General features: G+C 35.0%; 17 protein-coding genes across 17 annotated transcripts; 5 read left to right on the forward strand and 12 right to left on the reverse strand. All coding sequences in view use genetic code 11, as the record gives it.

Annotated features, from left to right (window-relative positions):
* petA (cytochrome f) lies at window positions 1-966 on the reverse strand. The gene has a single exon. The coding sequence runs from the start codon at window positions 964-966 to the stop codon at window positions 1-3; it is 966 nt and encodes a 321-aa protein (YP_001806630.1).
* Window positions 967-1,138: 172 nt separating this feature from the next.
* On the reverse strand, window positions 1,139-1,924 carry cemA (envelope membrane protein). The gene has a single exon. It carries the CDS (start codon window positions 1,922-1,924, stop codon window positions 1,139-1,141), a length of 786 nt encoding a protein of 261 aa, YP_001806631.1.
* Window positions 1,925-2,465: 541 nt separating this feature from the next.
* ycf4 (photosystem I assembly protein Ycf4) lies at window positions 2,466-3,020 on the reverse strand. Its single transcript has one exon. It carries the CDS (start codon window positions 3,018-3,020, stop codon window positions 2,466-2,468), a length of 555 nt encoding a protein of 184 aa, YP_001806632.1.
* Window positions 3,021-3,519: 499 nt separating this feature from the next.
* On the reverse strand, window positions 3,520-3,630 carry psaI (photosystem I subunit VIII). Its single transcript has one exon. It carries the CDS (start codon window positions 3,628-3,630, stop codon window positions 3,520-3,522), a length of 111 nt encoding a protein of 36 aa, YP_001806633.1.
* A 382-nt stretch (window positions 3,631-4,012) lies between these two features.
* psbB (photosystem II 47 kDa protein) lies at window positions 4,013-5,539 on the forward strand. The gene has a single exon. The coding sequence runs from the start codon at window positions 4,013-4,015 to the stop codon at window positions 5,537-5,539; it is 1,527 nt and encodes a 508-aa protein (YP_001806634.1).
* A 141-nt stretch (window positions 5,540-5,680) lies between these two features.
* On the forward strand, window positions 5,681-5,788 carry psbT (photosystem II protein T). Its single transcript has one exon. It carries the CDS (start codon window positions 5,681-5,683, stop codon window positions 5,786-5,788), a length of 108 nt encoding a protein of 35 aa, YP_001806635.1.
* An 87-nt stretch (window positions 5,789-5,875) lies between these two features.
* Window positions 5,876-6,007, reverse strand: psbN (photosystem II protein N). The gene has a single exon. The coding sequence runs from the start codon at window positions 6,005-6,007 to the stop codon at window positions 5,876-5,878; it is 132 nt and encodes a 43-aa protein (YP_001806636.1).
* A 78-nt stretch (window positions 6,008-6,085) lies between these two features.
* Window positions 6,086-6,313, forward strand: psbH (photosystem II protein H). Its single transcript has one exon. It carries the CDS (start codon window positions 6,086-6,088, stop codon window positions 6,311-6,313), a length of 228 nt encoding a protein of 75 aa, YP_001806637.1.
* A 147-nt stretch (window positions 6,314-6,460) lies between these two features.
* petB (cytochrome b6) lies at window positions 6,461-7,850 on the forward strand. The gene is made up of 2 exons: window positions 6,461-6,466; window positions 7,209-7,850. Exons 1-2 carry the CDS (start codon window positions 6,461-6,463, stop codon window positions 7,848-7,850), a joined length of 648 nt encoding a protein of 215 aa, YP_001806638.1.
* A 166-nt stretch (window positions 7,851-8,016) lies between these two features.
* petD (cytochrome b6/f complex subunit IV) lies at window positions 8,017-9,158 on the forward strand. Its single transcript has 2 exons — window positions 8,017-8,024; window positions 8,669-9,158. Exons 1-2 carry the CDS (start codon window positions 8,017-8,019, stop codon window positions 9,156-9,158), a joined length of 498 nt encoding a protein of 165 aa, YP_001806639.1.
* A 198-nt stretch (window positions 9,159-9,356) lies between these two features.
* On the reverse strand, window positions 9,357-10,385 carry rpoA (RNA polymerase alpha subunit). Its single transcript has one exon. The coding sequence runs from the start codon at window positions 10,383-10,385 to the stop codon at window positions 9,357-9,359; it is 1,029 nt and encodes a 342-aa protein (YP_001806640.1).
* Window positions 10,386-10,442: 57 nt separating this feature from the next.
* rps11 (ribosomal protein S11) lies at window positions 10,443-10,841 on the reverse strand. Its single transcript has one exon. The coding sequence runs from the start codon at window positions 10,839-10,841 to the stop codon at window positions 10,443-10,445; it is 399 nt and encodes a 132-aa protein (YP_001806641.1).
* A 212-nt stretch (window positions 10,842-11,053) lies between these two features.
* rpl36 (ribosomal protein L36) lies at window positions 11,054-11,167 on the reverse strand. The gene has a single exon. It carries the CDS (start codon window positions 11,165-11,167, stop codon window positions 11,054-11,056), a length of 114 nt encoding a protein of 37 aa, YP_001806642.1.
* Window positions 11,168-11,229: 62 nt separating this feature from the next.
* On the reverse strand, window positions 11,230-11,499 carry infA (translation initiation factor 1). The gene has a single exon. It carries the CDS (start codon window positions 11,497-11,499, stop codon window positions 11,230-11,232), a length of 270 nt encoding a protein of 89 aa, YP_001806643.1.
* A 384-nt stretch (window positions 11,500-11,883) lies between these two features.
* On the reverse strand, window positions 11,884-12,282 carry rps8 (ribosomal protein S8). Its single transcript has one exon. The coding sequence runs from the start codon at window positions 12,280-12,282 to the stop codon at window positions 11,884-11,886; it is 399 nt and encodes a 132-aa protein (YP_001806644.1).
* A 100-nt stretch (window positions 12,283-12,382) lies between these two features.
* rpl14 (ribosomal protein L14) lies at window positions 12,383-12,751 on the reverse strand. Its single transcript has one exon. The coding sequence runs from the start codon at window positions 12,749-12,751 to the stop codon at window positions 12,383-12,385; it is 369 nt and encodes a 122-aa protein (YP_001806645.1).
* Window positions 12,752-12,846: 95 nt separating this feature from the next.
* On the reverse strand, window positions 12,847-14,131 carry rpl16 (ribosomal protein L16). The gene is made up of 2 exons: window positions 14,123-14,131; window positions 12,847-13,257 (listed from the first exon to the last, which is right to left on the reverse strand). The coding sequence occupies exons 1-2, from the start codon at window positions 14,129-14,131 to the stop codon at window positions 12,847-12,849; spliced, it is 420 nt and encodes a 139-aa protein (YP_001806646.1).
* Window positions 14,132-14,213: the final 82 nt, after the last annotated feature.

A 14,213-nucleotide genomic window follows, 5' to 3' on the forward strand; every position in this document is an offset into this window, starting at 1 on the left:
CTAAAAATTCATTTCGACCAATTGAACTTTCTCAAATTGTTTCTTCTTAAGAACCAGAAATATCTGTGCTAAAACGACAGATGCTAAGAATAATAAAAGACCTTGAACACGTAAAGGATCTTGAAGTACTATTTCTGCATTTTCCTGACCAAATCCACCCACATTAGGGTTATTCGTTAACGACTGATCCGCCTTGATGAATTCGCCTTCTGAAACAAGAAGTTCCGGTCCCGGAGGTACAAAGTCAACCACTTGTCGACCGTCTGATGGATTATCAATAGTTATTTGATATCCACCCTTTTCTTTACGCACAATTTTACTTACTTTACCCGTTGCTGAAGCGTTATAGACTGTATTGTTGCTTTTGCTCCCATCGGGATAAATTTGTCCTCTTCCTCTATTACCACCTACATATATGGGATATTTCAGGAAGTGAGCTGCTTTATTAGTAGCGGGATTTGGTGAAAGGATAGGAAATACAATTTCACTATATTTTTGACCAGGAACAGGACCTATTATTAGAATATTTTTTTGATTGGGACGATAGTTTTGAAAATAAAGATCACCTATTTTTTCCTTAATCTCAGGATAAATACGATCCGGAGGAGCTAATTCGAAACCTTCGGGTAAAATAAGAACAGCTCCTACATTTAAAGTCCCTTTCTTGCCATTAGCAAGAACTTGTTTTATTTGCTTATCATAGGGTATTTTAACAACTGCTTCAAAAACGGTATCAGGAAGCACGGACTGTGGAACTTCAATCTCCACAGGTTTTTTAGCCAAATGACAATTTGCACATACAATACGCCCAGTTGCTTCTCGAGGATTCTCATAAGCTTGCTGTGCAAAAATGGGATATGCATTTGCAATAGATGTGCGAGTCATTATATCTATCATTATTAAGACGGAAATTGATTGAGTTATCCACTTTTTCACCCAGTCATCATAAGTTTTTCTATTTTGCATAGTTCAATTTTTTGTTACAATTCTTTTATTTTAAATAAAATGGTGGTAGGTAACTATCATAGTTACCTGCCTGCAATTCTGCTACTATATTAAACCTAAAGCTAAAAAATAAGAAGTATCGCCCTAAAAAAAGTAAAAAAGAGGGGGGGTCAAATGGGGGAGAAACCATTGGTTATTCATTCATCGAGTGATAAATTACTACAAGTGAAGGAGATATACGATTTAAACGGCGGAAGATCCAATATTTGAAAATTGTGTCTAAGATGACTGGAAAAGTTGAAACAAGACCAGATATTATTCGTTCGTTATGAGCAAATCCATAATTTTCGAAGATCCAATTGATCATCAGTTCCCAACCATGGGGCGAATGAAACCCAATACATAGATCGGTTACTAAAAGAATAGAAAAAGCTTTCATTGTGTCGCTTAGGCTGTAGAAGACTTCTTGGATCCAAGAATTTAGAATGCCAAGTTTCTTCTTACCCAGAATGAGACAAACACTTAGAAGAACCAAACCTATTAGATTTGCTAATAAATGTGAGATGATGTGGATACAATCTTGATTATATATTTTGACCAATTGGATCATCTTTTTCTGCATCTCTACACGAATATCTTGTGAAGGCGTTTCTGAATAATCTTTCACCATTATTTCTAACAGGAATAGTTCTTCTATTTTTTCAAATTTTCTTATAGCGTTTTCTTCTTGTAAATAATCAAAAATTTTTTTTGATTGACCAGTATTCCACCAATTTGTAACCCAAGATTCTAAACTGTTCTGTAATGAAATTGAAATTGCCCAAGGCAATACTATTAAACATGTAAGATATTGTAGAGAAGCGAATGTTTTATATTTGGCGACTTCCAATTCGTGAATCGCTAACGAGCTCGATTGACTCGTTAGCTCTGTCCAAAATCTGAACAAAGTACGAATTATAGAACGAGGTATGAGATCCATAGAATGATCTTTTGTGTAATTCTTCGACCTTGAAAGAAAATATCTTTCGGATGAAAGATGGTTTGTTCCGACTGAGAAGTAGAGTAAAAAAAGGAAGGATCAATCCTTGAAAATTGCTTGGATCCGAACTCATTTTCTATTTATTGTTTTCTTATTTAACTCTTGACCCGAAGAGTCGCTTCAATTTGAGTGGCAAATAAATGAAAATTGAAGTTCAATTCTGGACTCTTTGGTACATAGAGGAGATGATAATATTTCGGGCGCATATGTAAAAAAAGGTGTAAAAAACAATAGTCATCTACTTCATTGTATTCTTTTAAGATATTATACCCGTGTTTTCTAATAGATAAAGAATGATATGGAGTGTTTGCGAACTGCCAAAGAATATCGGTATGGTTCCATAAGTAACATTTCGTGTTGGTGGAAATATACTGGCTATATGGTCTTTCCCCCCAGACAAATGTTATGTCAAAACTTTTTTTGGTATCTACTGATACGAGATCTATCAATTTGTATATTAAGAAGACTTTCCCCCCTCATTTCAAAATCCTTCAATGGATACGCGCAAAAAACGGGCTAATTCGGCAGCTTTCTGTTCCATTTCACGCAGGGTCAAATTTTCTTCAGTACGAGTTAAGGGGATGTCTTGTTGGCCCTTTATTTCCATATAAAGAACACGACGAGGAAAAAGACCTTCTTGAACTTCCATTTTGATCGCCTGAATATCCTTCATACGAAATTGAAGGAAAATACGACGATTTCTTCCGGGAAATCCCCAGCGAAAAAGGCATACAACTCCTTCTTTTTCATCAAACTTATTATAGCCACTACCCACATTGCACAAAATAGTGCACCACAAATAAGAGCTAATGAACAGACCTGCAATCCCATAAAAACACATCACAATTCCTTGTGGCACAAAAAGTATTTGCTGAGATGACAATAAGGGTATCAGGTTCCTACCAAGATAACTTGAAATTCCGACCACAAAAAATCCTAGTGAACCCAAAAAGAGGAGACAAGCAAAAAAAAAATTGCTTATTTTTCGAGACCCTGTTATGGGTTCTATCCAGAGCCATTTGGATCGACGATTCATAACAAATTGCGTCCTATTTAATTTGAGGGATTGAACAAATTTTGACTCCCACCCCGAAGTCATTCTCATAAATCGGCTATATTAATAAACTAGCCATATACATATAAGCATTTAAAAAAAAAAAAGGGAATATATATATATATATATTCTTCTTTTTCCATGTTATTTTTTTTGTCTTCTCTTTTTTAACATGGAAATTTTGTCCTTAACTTATTGACTATCAAAATAATACTTCATTGTATCAGTCAAATAAAAATACGAATCTCTCTATTCAAATGTATATAAACATATTTTGAAGTAGAAGTAAGAAAGACTTATTCTTTCACACACGGGTCTGTATGAATATGTCTCATACATATGATACCATATACATTTACATTTTTTGTTATTTATCATATATGAATAGATCTAAATAAAGAAAAATATCTATTTAGATCTATTTAAACAAGGTTTTATCTCATATTATAAAAAATGCATCTATGTGATATATTGATCAGATTCATAAAATTTCGTCATTTTGAGTATAGAAAAAAAGAAAAAGTATTGTAATTGCTGGAAAAAACAAGCCCACCAAAGGGACTAAAAAAGAGGGTAAGCTGTCGATTATCATATCAAAGTTGATTATCATATTAAAAGTATATTAAATAGTCTTTTTTTTTCTATTACAAAGATAGATTATAAGATCAAATGAGTGATAGGACCAAATAAGCGGACGTGCCTTTCTTCGTAAAATACCTAATTCATTGGGTGTTTTGTAAAGTAATTAATTACTTTACTTTGTTTGATACAAAACAAATGGGACCAATTACCACATTGTATATTGATACATATAAATGATAAAATATATCCGCTTCTCAATTCTATTTTTTGAAACTGTTCTATTAATAGATAGATGTTCACCTTTGAGACAAAGGTATAATTCCATAGCATAATCTGTCTCTAATGCGAGAAAGTTACATAGTGTCTACTTTTTCTGATAAAGGGGTATTTTCATGGGTTTGCCTTGGTATCGTGTCCATACCGTCGTGTTGAATGATCCTGGCCGGTTAATCGCTGTGCATATAATGCATACAGCTCTAGTTTCTGGATGGGCCGGTTCGATGGCTCTTTACGAATTAGCAGTTTTCGATCCATCCGATCCTATTCTTGATCCAATGTGGAGACAAGGTATGTTCGTTATACCTTTTATGACTCGTTTAGGAATAAAGGATTCATGGGGTGGATGGAGTATAACCGGAGAAACCGGATCTAATCCAGGTATTTGGAGTTATGAAGGTGTGGCCGGGGCACATATTGTGTTTTCTGGCTTGTGCTTTTTAGCAGCTATCTGGCATTGGGTATATTGGGATCTAGACGTATTCTGTGATTCCCGTACAGGAAAACCTTCTTTAGATTTGCCTAAGATTTTTGGAATTCATTTATTCCTCTCAGGAGCAGCTTGTTTCGGATTCGGAGCGTTTCATGTAACGGGTTTGTATGGCCCTGGAATATGGGTGTCTGATCCTTATGGACTAACTGGAAAAATACAGCCTGTAAATCCGGCATGGGGAGCTGAAGGTTTTGATCCTTTTGTTCCGGGAGGAATAGCTTCTCATCATATTGCAGCAGGTATATTGGGTATATTAGCAGGTCTATTCCATCTCAGTGTTCGTCCTCCCCAACGTTTATACAAAGGATTACGTATGGGGAATATTGAAACTGTCCTCTCCAGTAGTATTGCTGCTGTGTTTTTTGCAGCTTTCATTGTGGCCGGAACAATGTGGTATGGTTCCGCAACCACTCCGATCGAATTATTTGGTCCTACTCGTTACCAGTGGGATCAGGGATACTTCCAACAAGAAATAGATCGACGAGTTCGTGCCGGTCTGGCTGAAAATCTGAGTCTATCAGAAGCTTGGTCAAAAATTCCCGAAAAACTTGCTTTTTATGATTACATTGGGAATAATCCAGCTAAAGGGGGGTTATTCAGGGCGGGTGCAATGGACAATGGAGATGGAATTGCTGTTGGTTGGTTAGGACACCCTATTTTCAAAGATAAAAATGGACATGAGCTTTTTGTACGTCGTATGCCTACCTTTTTCGAAACATTTCCAGTCGTTCTAGTAGATGAAGAAGGAATTGTGAAAGCCGATGTTCCTTTTAGGAGAGCAGAATCAAAATATAGTGTTGAACAAGTAGGTGTAACTGTTGAGTTCTATGGTGGTGAACTTGATGGAGTTAGTTTTGGTGATCCTGCTATAGTCAAAAAATATGCTAGACGCGCACAATTAGGTGAAATTTTTGAGTTAGATCGTGCTACTTTGAAATCGGATGGTGTTTTTCGGAGTAGCCCAAGGGGTTGGTTTACTTTTGGGCATGCTACATTTGCTCTTCTTTTCTTTTTTGGACATATTTGGCATGGTGCTAGAACTCTATTCAGAGATGTTTTTGCCGGTATTGATCCGGATTTGGATGCTCAAGTAGAATTTGGGGCATTCCAAAAACTGGGAGATCCAACTACTAAAAGACAAGTGGTATAATATGGTATTGCTCCGTTCGTTAATGCAATAGTGAGAAATGGCGTCTCGGGAATCAAAAGATTTTGATTCCACTTTTTTTATGGAAAATGTTGTAATTAGTACGAAAGCTATCTCTATTAATTATAAACTACGATCGAATCTATGGAAGCATTGGTTTATACATTCCTTTTGGTTTCGACCTTAGGGATAATTTTTTTCGCTATTTTCTTCCGAGAACCCCCCAAAGTTCCGGATAGAGGGGGGAAATAATTTTCTATTTTTCTAATCCTCCTTCTTACTTATAATAAAAAAAGAGAAAATGACCTTCCCGATCGGGAAGGTCATTTTTTTTTTCAACTAGTCCTCGTGCTCTTCAAAAGGATCTCGAAGTTGTTCAGAAGGTTGCCCAAAGGCGGTGTATAGGGCATAACCAGTAAAGCTAACGAGTAAACAAGATATGGAGATAGCGACTAAGGTTGCAGTTTCCATTGGTAGGTAATCCTATGTATGTATATATACATAATAGTATACAAAGTTAATTAGATCTCAACCAATACTATTGTTTTTATGGCTACACAGACCATTGATGATACTTCCAAAACCGGACCAATACGAACTACTGTAGGAGATTATTTAAAACCACTTAATACAGAATCCGGTAAAGTTGCTCCCGGATGGGGAACTACTCCTTTTATGGGCATTGCAATGGCCCTATTTGCAGTATTCTTATGTATTATCTTGGAGATTTATAATTCTTCCATTTTATTAGACGGAATTCCAGTTAGTTGGGTCTAGAAAAACTAGAGGATCCACCCGGATCCCAAGTTCATCCAAAAGAAAAAGAACTAAGGAAGGCAGAATTTTGAATAGCTTTCATTTTTAGGTTATTACGTTCTGGTAGTTTGATCGTGTAATTACTTTTATCTAAGGATTTTTGGAATTATGGGTGTGCGACTTGTTAAAATTGATCTCTATTCTAGTACAGAAAACCGATCTGTTGTCTTTATAAAATAAAGATGGTCCTCCTATCTCGTTAGATATTGCTCTAATAGTTAATATCCGGAGCACGAGGTATATAATATATTCAAGAAAATCTGAACTATGGTTTATGCCTGTTTTTAAGACCTCGTGACCAAGCTTCTCATCAATAATTTGAAAGAACTATACTAATGCTGACTAAAGAATGAGATAGTATTCCAGTTTTTATTTTTATTAGTTAGTATATTTCATTAAGTGAGTAACAATGAAATGGGAAGGTTATAACCCATAAAACCTTCTGAGTATTCAAAAAATCATCGGGGTGAAATGAAAATCTGAGGTTTAGATTTATTCATCTATTGAGATCTCGACAAGATAATTCCTATTGATCGTCCATACTAGTTGTTCTCTAGGTGATTTATACCACGAATAGGATAAAAGATCGTTCAAAAGGCCTATAGCGATTTATTTTGCATAAGAATGAGCCAACTTGAAATTTGAGCATTATCACTATGAAGTTTTTTTCCTTCTTATTGTAGGAAAGGATGGATTATTCTCAATCCTCTTCCTTCATACAAAGAAATGAAATTTTGTATTTTACAAACAATGTACTTTCTTCAAAAAAGTATTTAGGTGTTCTTGTTTAAGCCGTATGAAAGGAAATTTTCATATACGGTTTTCAGAGGGGGAATTTGAGTTTACCTATCTCAATAAAGTATACGATTGGTTCGAAGAGCGTCTCGAGATTCAGGCGATTGCGGATGATATCACTAGTAAATATGTTCCTCCCCATGTGAATATATTTTATTGCCTAGGGGGAATCACACTGACTTCTTTTTTGGTACAAGTAGCTACCGGTTTTGCTATGACTTTTTACTATCGTCCCACCGTTCTAGAAGCTTTTGCCTCTATTCAATACATAATGACTGAAGTTAACTTCGGTTGGCTAATCCGATCGGTCCATCGATGGTCGGCAAGTATGATGGTTTTAATGATGATCTTACATGTATTTCGCGTTTATTTAACAGGTGGGTTCAAAAAACCTCGCGAATTAACTTGGGTTACGGGTGTAATTCTAGCCGTATTAACCGTATCTTTCGGTGTAACCGGTTATTCTTTGCCCTGGGATCAAATTGGTTATTGGGCGGTCAAAATAGTGACCGGTGTGCCTGAGGCCATTCCGTTAATAGGAACTCCTTTGGTAGAGTTATTACGCGGAAGTGCTAGTGTGGGTCAATCTACCTTGACCCGTTTTTATAGTTTACACACTTTCATATTACCCCTTCTTACTGCAGTATTTATGTTAATGCACTTTCTAATGATCCGCAAGCAAGGTATTTCAGGTCCTTTATAAAAAGGAAATATACATTTTGAATCAGTATTCAAAGCCTATTATTATTACGATATATCATTGCCGCGAAAAGCATGTTTCTCGGATTTCTCCTTTCAATTATTAAGTATTCTTTATTTAATAACAAAGAATTGAAGTAGATACTCATCTCAGACGGAGAAAATGGATTATGGGAGTGTGTGACTTGAACTAGTGGTTAGGCCGTGCAGATCAATTTTAGGATCTGCCATATAAAGATTCAGATCGAAATGTGTCTCTGTCCCAATTTTCTTTCCAAAAATAGGAAGTTTAGAACCTGGGTAAAAGGCAAACACTTTGTTGTCTTCCAAGAGAGTTATTTCTATGATCGAATCCGAATTAGGCTCCGTGAGATCCAGGTAATAGTAATAGCATTACTAAGTAAAATTTATTACTTAAATTATCCTTTCCTTTTCATAGTATGAAAATGCATGCATTTCCCTTGCATTTCAATAGGGTAAACTATCGGAGTAAAAGAAGGGGTCTAAAGAAGGAAAAAGGCCAGATCAGTAACAAGTCAATACCTTGTATGCAAAAAATTGTGAGGGTTGAGATAAACACAGATTACAAGGAATAAGATGATCCAAAAGGCATATTGATTGTGAGCTTACTTGGATACTGAGCATACGAAAAAAGAAAATGATGAATTAACTACAGATCTTCTTAGTTCTTAGTTATACTTATTCTAACGATACGTCGTTCATCATTTTTATTTCGACTAGTGCTCGAGCCGGATGATCAAAATTGACATGTCCGGTTCTTTCGGGGGATAGATTCATTCATAAAAATCTACTTATCCCAATAACAAAGAAACCTGACTTAAATGATCCTGTATTAAGGGCTAAATTAGCTAAAGGCATGGGACATAATTATTATGGCGAGCCCGCTTGGCCTAATGATCTCTTATATATTTTTCCAGTAGTTATTTTTGGTACTATTGCATGTACCGTAGGTTTAGCAGTTCTAGAACCATCAATGATTGGTGAACCGGCAAATCCATTTGCAACTCCTTTGGAAATATTACCCGAATGGTATTTTTTCCCCGTATTTCAAATACTTCGTACAGTACCTAATAAATTATTAGGTGTCCTTTTAATGGCTTCAGTACCTGCAGGACTATTGACAGTCCCTTTCTTGGAGAATGTGAATCAATTTCAAAATCCATTTCGTCGTCCAGTAGCTACAACAGTATTCTTATTCGGTACCGCAGTAGCTCTTTGGTTAGGTATTGGGGCAACGTTACCTATCGATGAATCTTTAACTCTAGGTCTTTTCCAATTTGATCTAATTTAGAATATCTTAATATAGGAGAGGAGGGAAATCTTTTGTTTATATATCTAGGGAGTCGTTGCTTTAAGATAAAGGGTCTCTCCCTAGATATATTTTTTTATCCAATATTTTCTAATATTGTTACAGAATGGTAAAAGATTTATTCCAGAAGAACTTAGAAGAAGGGAATGAATGGGGAGATTGAATAGAACTCTTAGAAATCTAAACCGGATTCCCCGGTGAATCAATTTGAATATTTCGTATAAATTCCAAGATTTCTTTGACAGATTGTTCCCCAAGATGTTTTATTTTCATTAAATCTTCTCGACTGTAATTCAAAAGGTCCGATACTGTATTTATATTTGCCTTTTTGAGGCAATTATATACCCTAGTAGAGAAGTTTAATTGGTCAATATACATTTGATCAAAAGCTATTCTCTTCGTATCAGTCGATATATGCAAAATAGGTAAGGAAGGAGTAATATCGTCGCTTAGACTGTTTGTTCCATCGCTGTTCTCTTCCTTTGCATTTAGAAAGGGAAGGAAAAAGTCAATCAAATTCCGAGAAGCTTCGTAAAGTGCTTCTTTAGGAGCTAATCCTCCATTCGTCCATATTTCAAGAAATAGAATTTCTTGTGTCTCATTTTCGCTCCAATAGGAGTGAATACTGTAATTTACATTTTGAACAGGGGCAAAGGCAGCATCTATAGGAAAGACAAAGGCAGCATCTATAGCAAAAATTTCATCCTTAGGATTGTAATTATTTGGATTTTGAATAATATATCCGCGACCTTTTTCAATTTGTAATGATATATCTAAGGTAATTGATTTGTTTATGTTAGCTATATGTTGTGTAGTATCGATTATTCTCACAGAAGGTGGCAACATGATATCTTGAGCGGTTACTTTTTTTGGTCCGACAACATGGATAGATCCTTCTCGAATTCCGTACGCATCACTTCGAAGTACAATTTCTTTCAGATTCATCAAAATTTCATGTATTGATTCTTCAATACCTATTATTACGGAATATTCGTTTGATATATTGTGAAATTTAGCACGTGTGATACATGTTCCTTCTACTTCTCCAAGTAAAACTCTTCTTATTGCGCTGCCTATTGTATTAGCTTGACCTTTGCGAAGCGGAGATAGAGTGAAACGACTATAATGAAAACGCTTATTCTCTGTTCTGGATTCAACGCACTTCAATTCTGGTATCTTCATTGAGACTGCTATTTCATTCTGATTCATAATATTATTTCAAATAAATAATTTAATCCTTTCTTTCACTTTCAATTTATTCAATTCTTATACACGTCTTCTTTTGGGAGGTCTACATCCGTTATGTGGCATAGGAGTTACATCACGTACATAACTTAATTGTATACCACTTTGAGCAATGGCTCGTAATGCTGTATCTCTCCCCGGACCAGGGCCACTTATCATAACTTCTGCTTCTTTCAGAAGACCTTGATTTACTAAGGTATCAACAACATTTGCTGCTGCAGTCTGAGCAGCAAATGGTGAACGTCTTTTTGTACCTTTGAATCCACAAGCACCGGCAGAAGACCAAGAAACCGCTTGCCCCCGTGTATCTGTAACAGTAACAATGGTATTGCGAAAACTTGCTCGAACATAAATAACTCCTTTCAGTATTCGATGTTTAGTTTTACGTGGCAAAAATCTTCTTGTAGCTCTACGTGGCACATATTTTCTTCTAGTTTTTGACACAAATTTTTTTGTATTTTTTGACACAACGCAAATCTTCTTATAATTTTTGATAAATTTTTATATTTTGAAGTAAAAAAAAAAGTAATATAATATAAGAAATATATATATATATATTTCTTATATTATAATAATTCTAAATTGGATGCCAAAATTCCTTTTAGAATTATTATCGTGATATATAATAGGAATTAGCCCTGTTTTTGTTTATGCCTCGGATTGTAACAAATTACAAGAAGGCGTTTCCGTCTACGAATTAGGCGGCACTTTTCGCAAATTTTGCGAACAGAAGCACGGATTTTCATATTTGTAGTCCTTTATTTAATGCTAAAATCTTTTTCTTTTTTGTTTATAGAGTTAATGGGCCTCAATATTGATCAGTAGCAGATATAAAGTCATCATCATCATTTCGTTTGACGGGATGTCTATATATTATACGTCCTTTGCTTAAATCGTAAAGAGGTAATTCAACTGTCACTCTATCTCCCGGTACTACTCGTATTGTTCGATATCTAATTTTACCTGATACAACCGTTAAAACATCTATATCGTTATCTAGATGGACTAAGAACATACCATTAGGATATGCTATCGTAACTACACCCTCAACAGTGACAAAATTCTTTTTGGTACTCATTTTAACTAGACTCCTAGTTTTTTTACAGTGATTAAAAAAGGAGGAATAGTTATTAACTATGACATTCATAGTTATTAACTATGAAATTGATTTCTAAAAGAGAGGAATCATTTAATTATAAAAAAAAAGAAAAAAGACATTTTAATAGAATTTTAATTGAAAAATAAACATGAATAGCTTTTTTTTGTAAGCTATTACTACTCAATAATATTCATTGAATTATAATGAATTCCTTTTTTGTCAGCCAAATTTCTGACACTGAACACTCAATAATGAGTCATTATTGACTCCTATCATCAATAATATCTTTTGTCAATATTATTGACAGCATTCCAATTATTGGAAGCAAAAATGCAATTCAGGCATTTACTTTTTGTTTTGGAGTTACCATAAAATACATAATAATTCCCCTCCTATTTTTTTTTGTCGAGCTTCTCGATCAGTCATTATTCCTTGCGAAGTAGAAAGGATTGCAATCCCCATTCCACCTAAAACTTTAGGGATCTCTCGAGAATTAGAATAGATTCTCAGACCAGGTTTGCTAATACGCTTTGAAGCGGTTATATATCTCTTTTGCGTCCTTCCCCTAGATTTTGAAGTTAAAACAAAAAAAGATTGTTTACCTTCTCGATGTTTCCTAACATCCTCTATAAAACCTTCTCGTAGAAGAATCCTTGTGATGTTCTCGGTAATAATAGTAGCTGCTACTCGAACTGTTTTTTTTTTTACCATATCAGCATTTCTTATATAAGTCATTAGATTAGCAATAGTATCATTACCCATGGCGAACTAATTCTTAAGAATTTACAAGCTCAATATAAAGGCATGTTTATCTTTTTTTTAGGAATATGCCTGACATTACTTCTACATAATTTATCAGTATTTATAATACTTCAGGAGCCAATGAGATTATTTTGGTGAAATTCAATTCTCTTAATTCCTCAGTAACTGAACCAAAAACTCGAGTTCCTCTTGGATTTCCTTTCTGATCAATGACAACTGCTGCATTGTCATCAGATCGTATTATCATTCCATCACTACGTTTAAGTTCTTTACACGTACGTATAACTACGGCTCTAACTACCTCTGATTCTTCCAGAGGCATATTAGGTGCTGCTTCTTTAATTATAGCGATGATAATATCGCCGATATTAGCGGTGTTACGATTACCTGCTCCTAGCACTCGAATACACATTAATTTTCGGGCTCCACTGTTGTCTGCTACATTCAAGTAAGTTTGGGACTGAATCATATTTCCTCCAAAAGAATTGTTAACTCGGCAGAAAAAAAGTATTTCTTATCAATTCAATAATCTTTTTCTGCCAGAAATATCTCTTTGGTTCGGCATTATTTACGCAAACTAGTAATAAATTTAGTATGTATAGGCATTTTATACGCAACGATTTGAAAAGCTGCTCTAGCTATAGTCTCTGATACTCCACTTATTTCATAAAGTATTCGACCTGGTTTGACCACGGATACCCAATATTCTGGAGATCCCTTGGCTTTCCCCGAACCCATACGTATTTCTGCAGGTCTCGTTCTAATAGGTTTGTCGGGAAATATACGTATCCATATTTTTACGCCGCGACGGGCATAGCGAGTAATTGCTCGTCGTCCTGCTTCTATCTGCCCAGATGTGATCCAAACAGGTTCCAATGCCTGAAGAGCAAATCTACCAAAACAAATGCGATTACCCCGAGAAGATATTCCCTTTATTCTTCCCCTATGTTGGTGACGAAATTTCGTTCTTTTTGGGTTCTAGTCGATGGTTGTATAATACTATTTGAATCCCATCTCTATTTCAGAACCGGATATGAAAGTTTCTTCTCATACGGCTCCTTGTGAAGAATCTATGGCAAATTTGGATTCTAAATATTGAGGTCCTAGGAATAAATCTGTATTGACTCATTACACATATATATTATATATATGTATATAATATGATAATACAAAAACCTCTTTTATTATATATCGGTACTGCCCAATAAGTATCTTACAGGCGAATATTAACTCTAAGATATTTGGGGTCGACTTATGGACTCCAAAGAAATTTATTCTTTATTGGTTTATTTCGCCATCCTATCCAATGAATGATTCAGATTTCTATATGATGATCTTATGCAATCACAGGTTCCATCGTTCCCATAGCTTTCAAATGGCTGCTTAGGCATACCCTCTGCAATGGAGCTCTTATTTATATTTATTACAGGAATCAATTTCCTTAGTTTCCATTGATCCGAAGCTCTTTTTTTCTCGCTCATAAACTGATTATAAATAATCAGGATAATTCTTATGCTTTATCACACTGCTCTTTGGGGGTGATTTATGAACCATACAATACTGTAAGGAAGAAGATTTCATTTTTTCTTTTTCTCCTTCCTTCCCTTTTTCTTTTCTTGCATTAGCAAAGACTCTTTTTATCTTTACGAGAGATATAGGTTTGTCTCTTTGTGGGAAAAAGTCTTTCGTTTATTTGATAGAACTATTTATATTGAAATAACTAGCTTATTGGATCTTAGTAATTAATATAAAACAAATATACCAGAGACCAATTTGTTTTTATTTGGGGTTTTCTATCATTTTAGAAAAGAAGCAAAAGCTTGATCTCAACGAGTCGCACACTAAGCATAGCACTGCTCCAAGATGTTTCATTTTTTTTATTTGGTTATAGAATTTAAGATTTCTAATTGGTTAGATTAGAGAAAGATATT

This window comes from Cryptomeria japonica, chloroplast, assembly GCF_030272615.1.
Source record: "Cryptomeria japonica chloroplast, complete genome".
NCBI classification, from domain to species: Eukaryota; Viridiplantae; Streptophyta; class Pinopsida; order Cupressales; family Cupressaceae; genus Cryptomeria; species Cryptomeria japonica.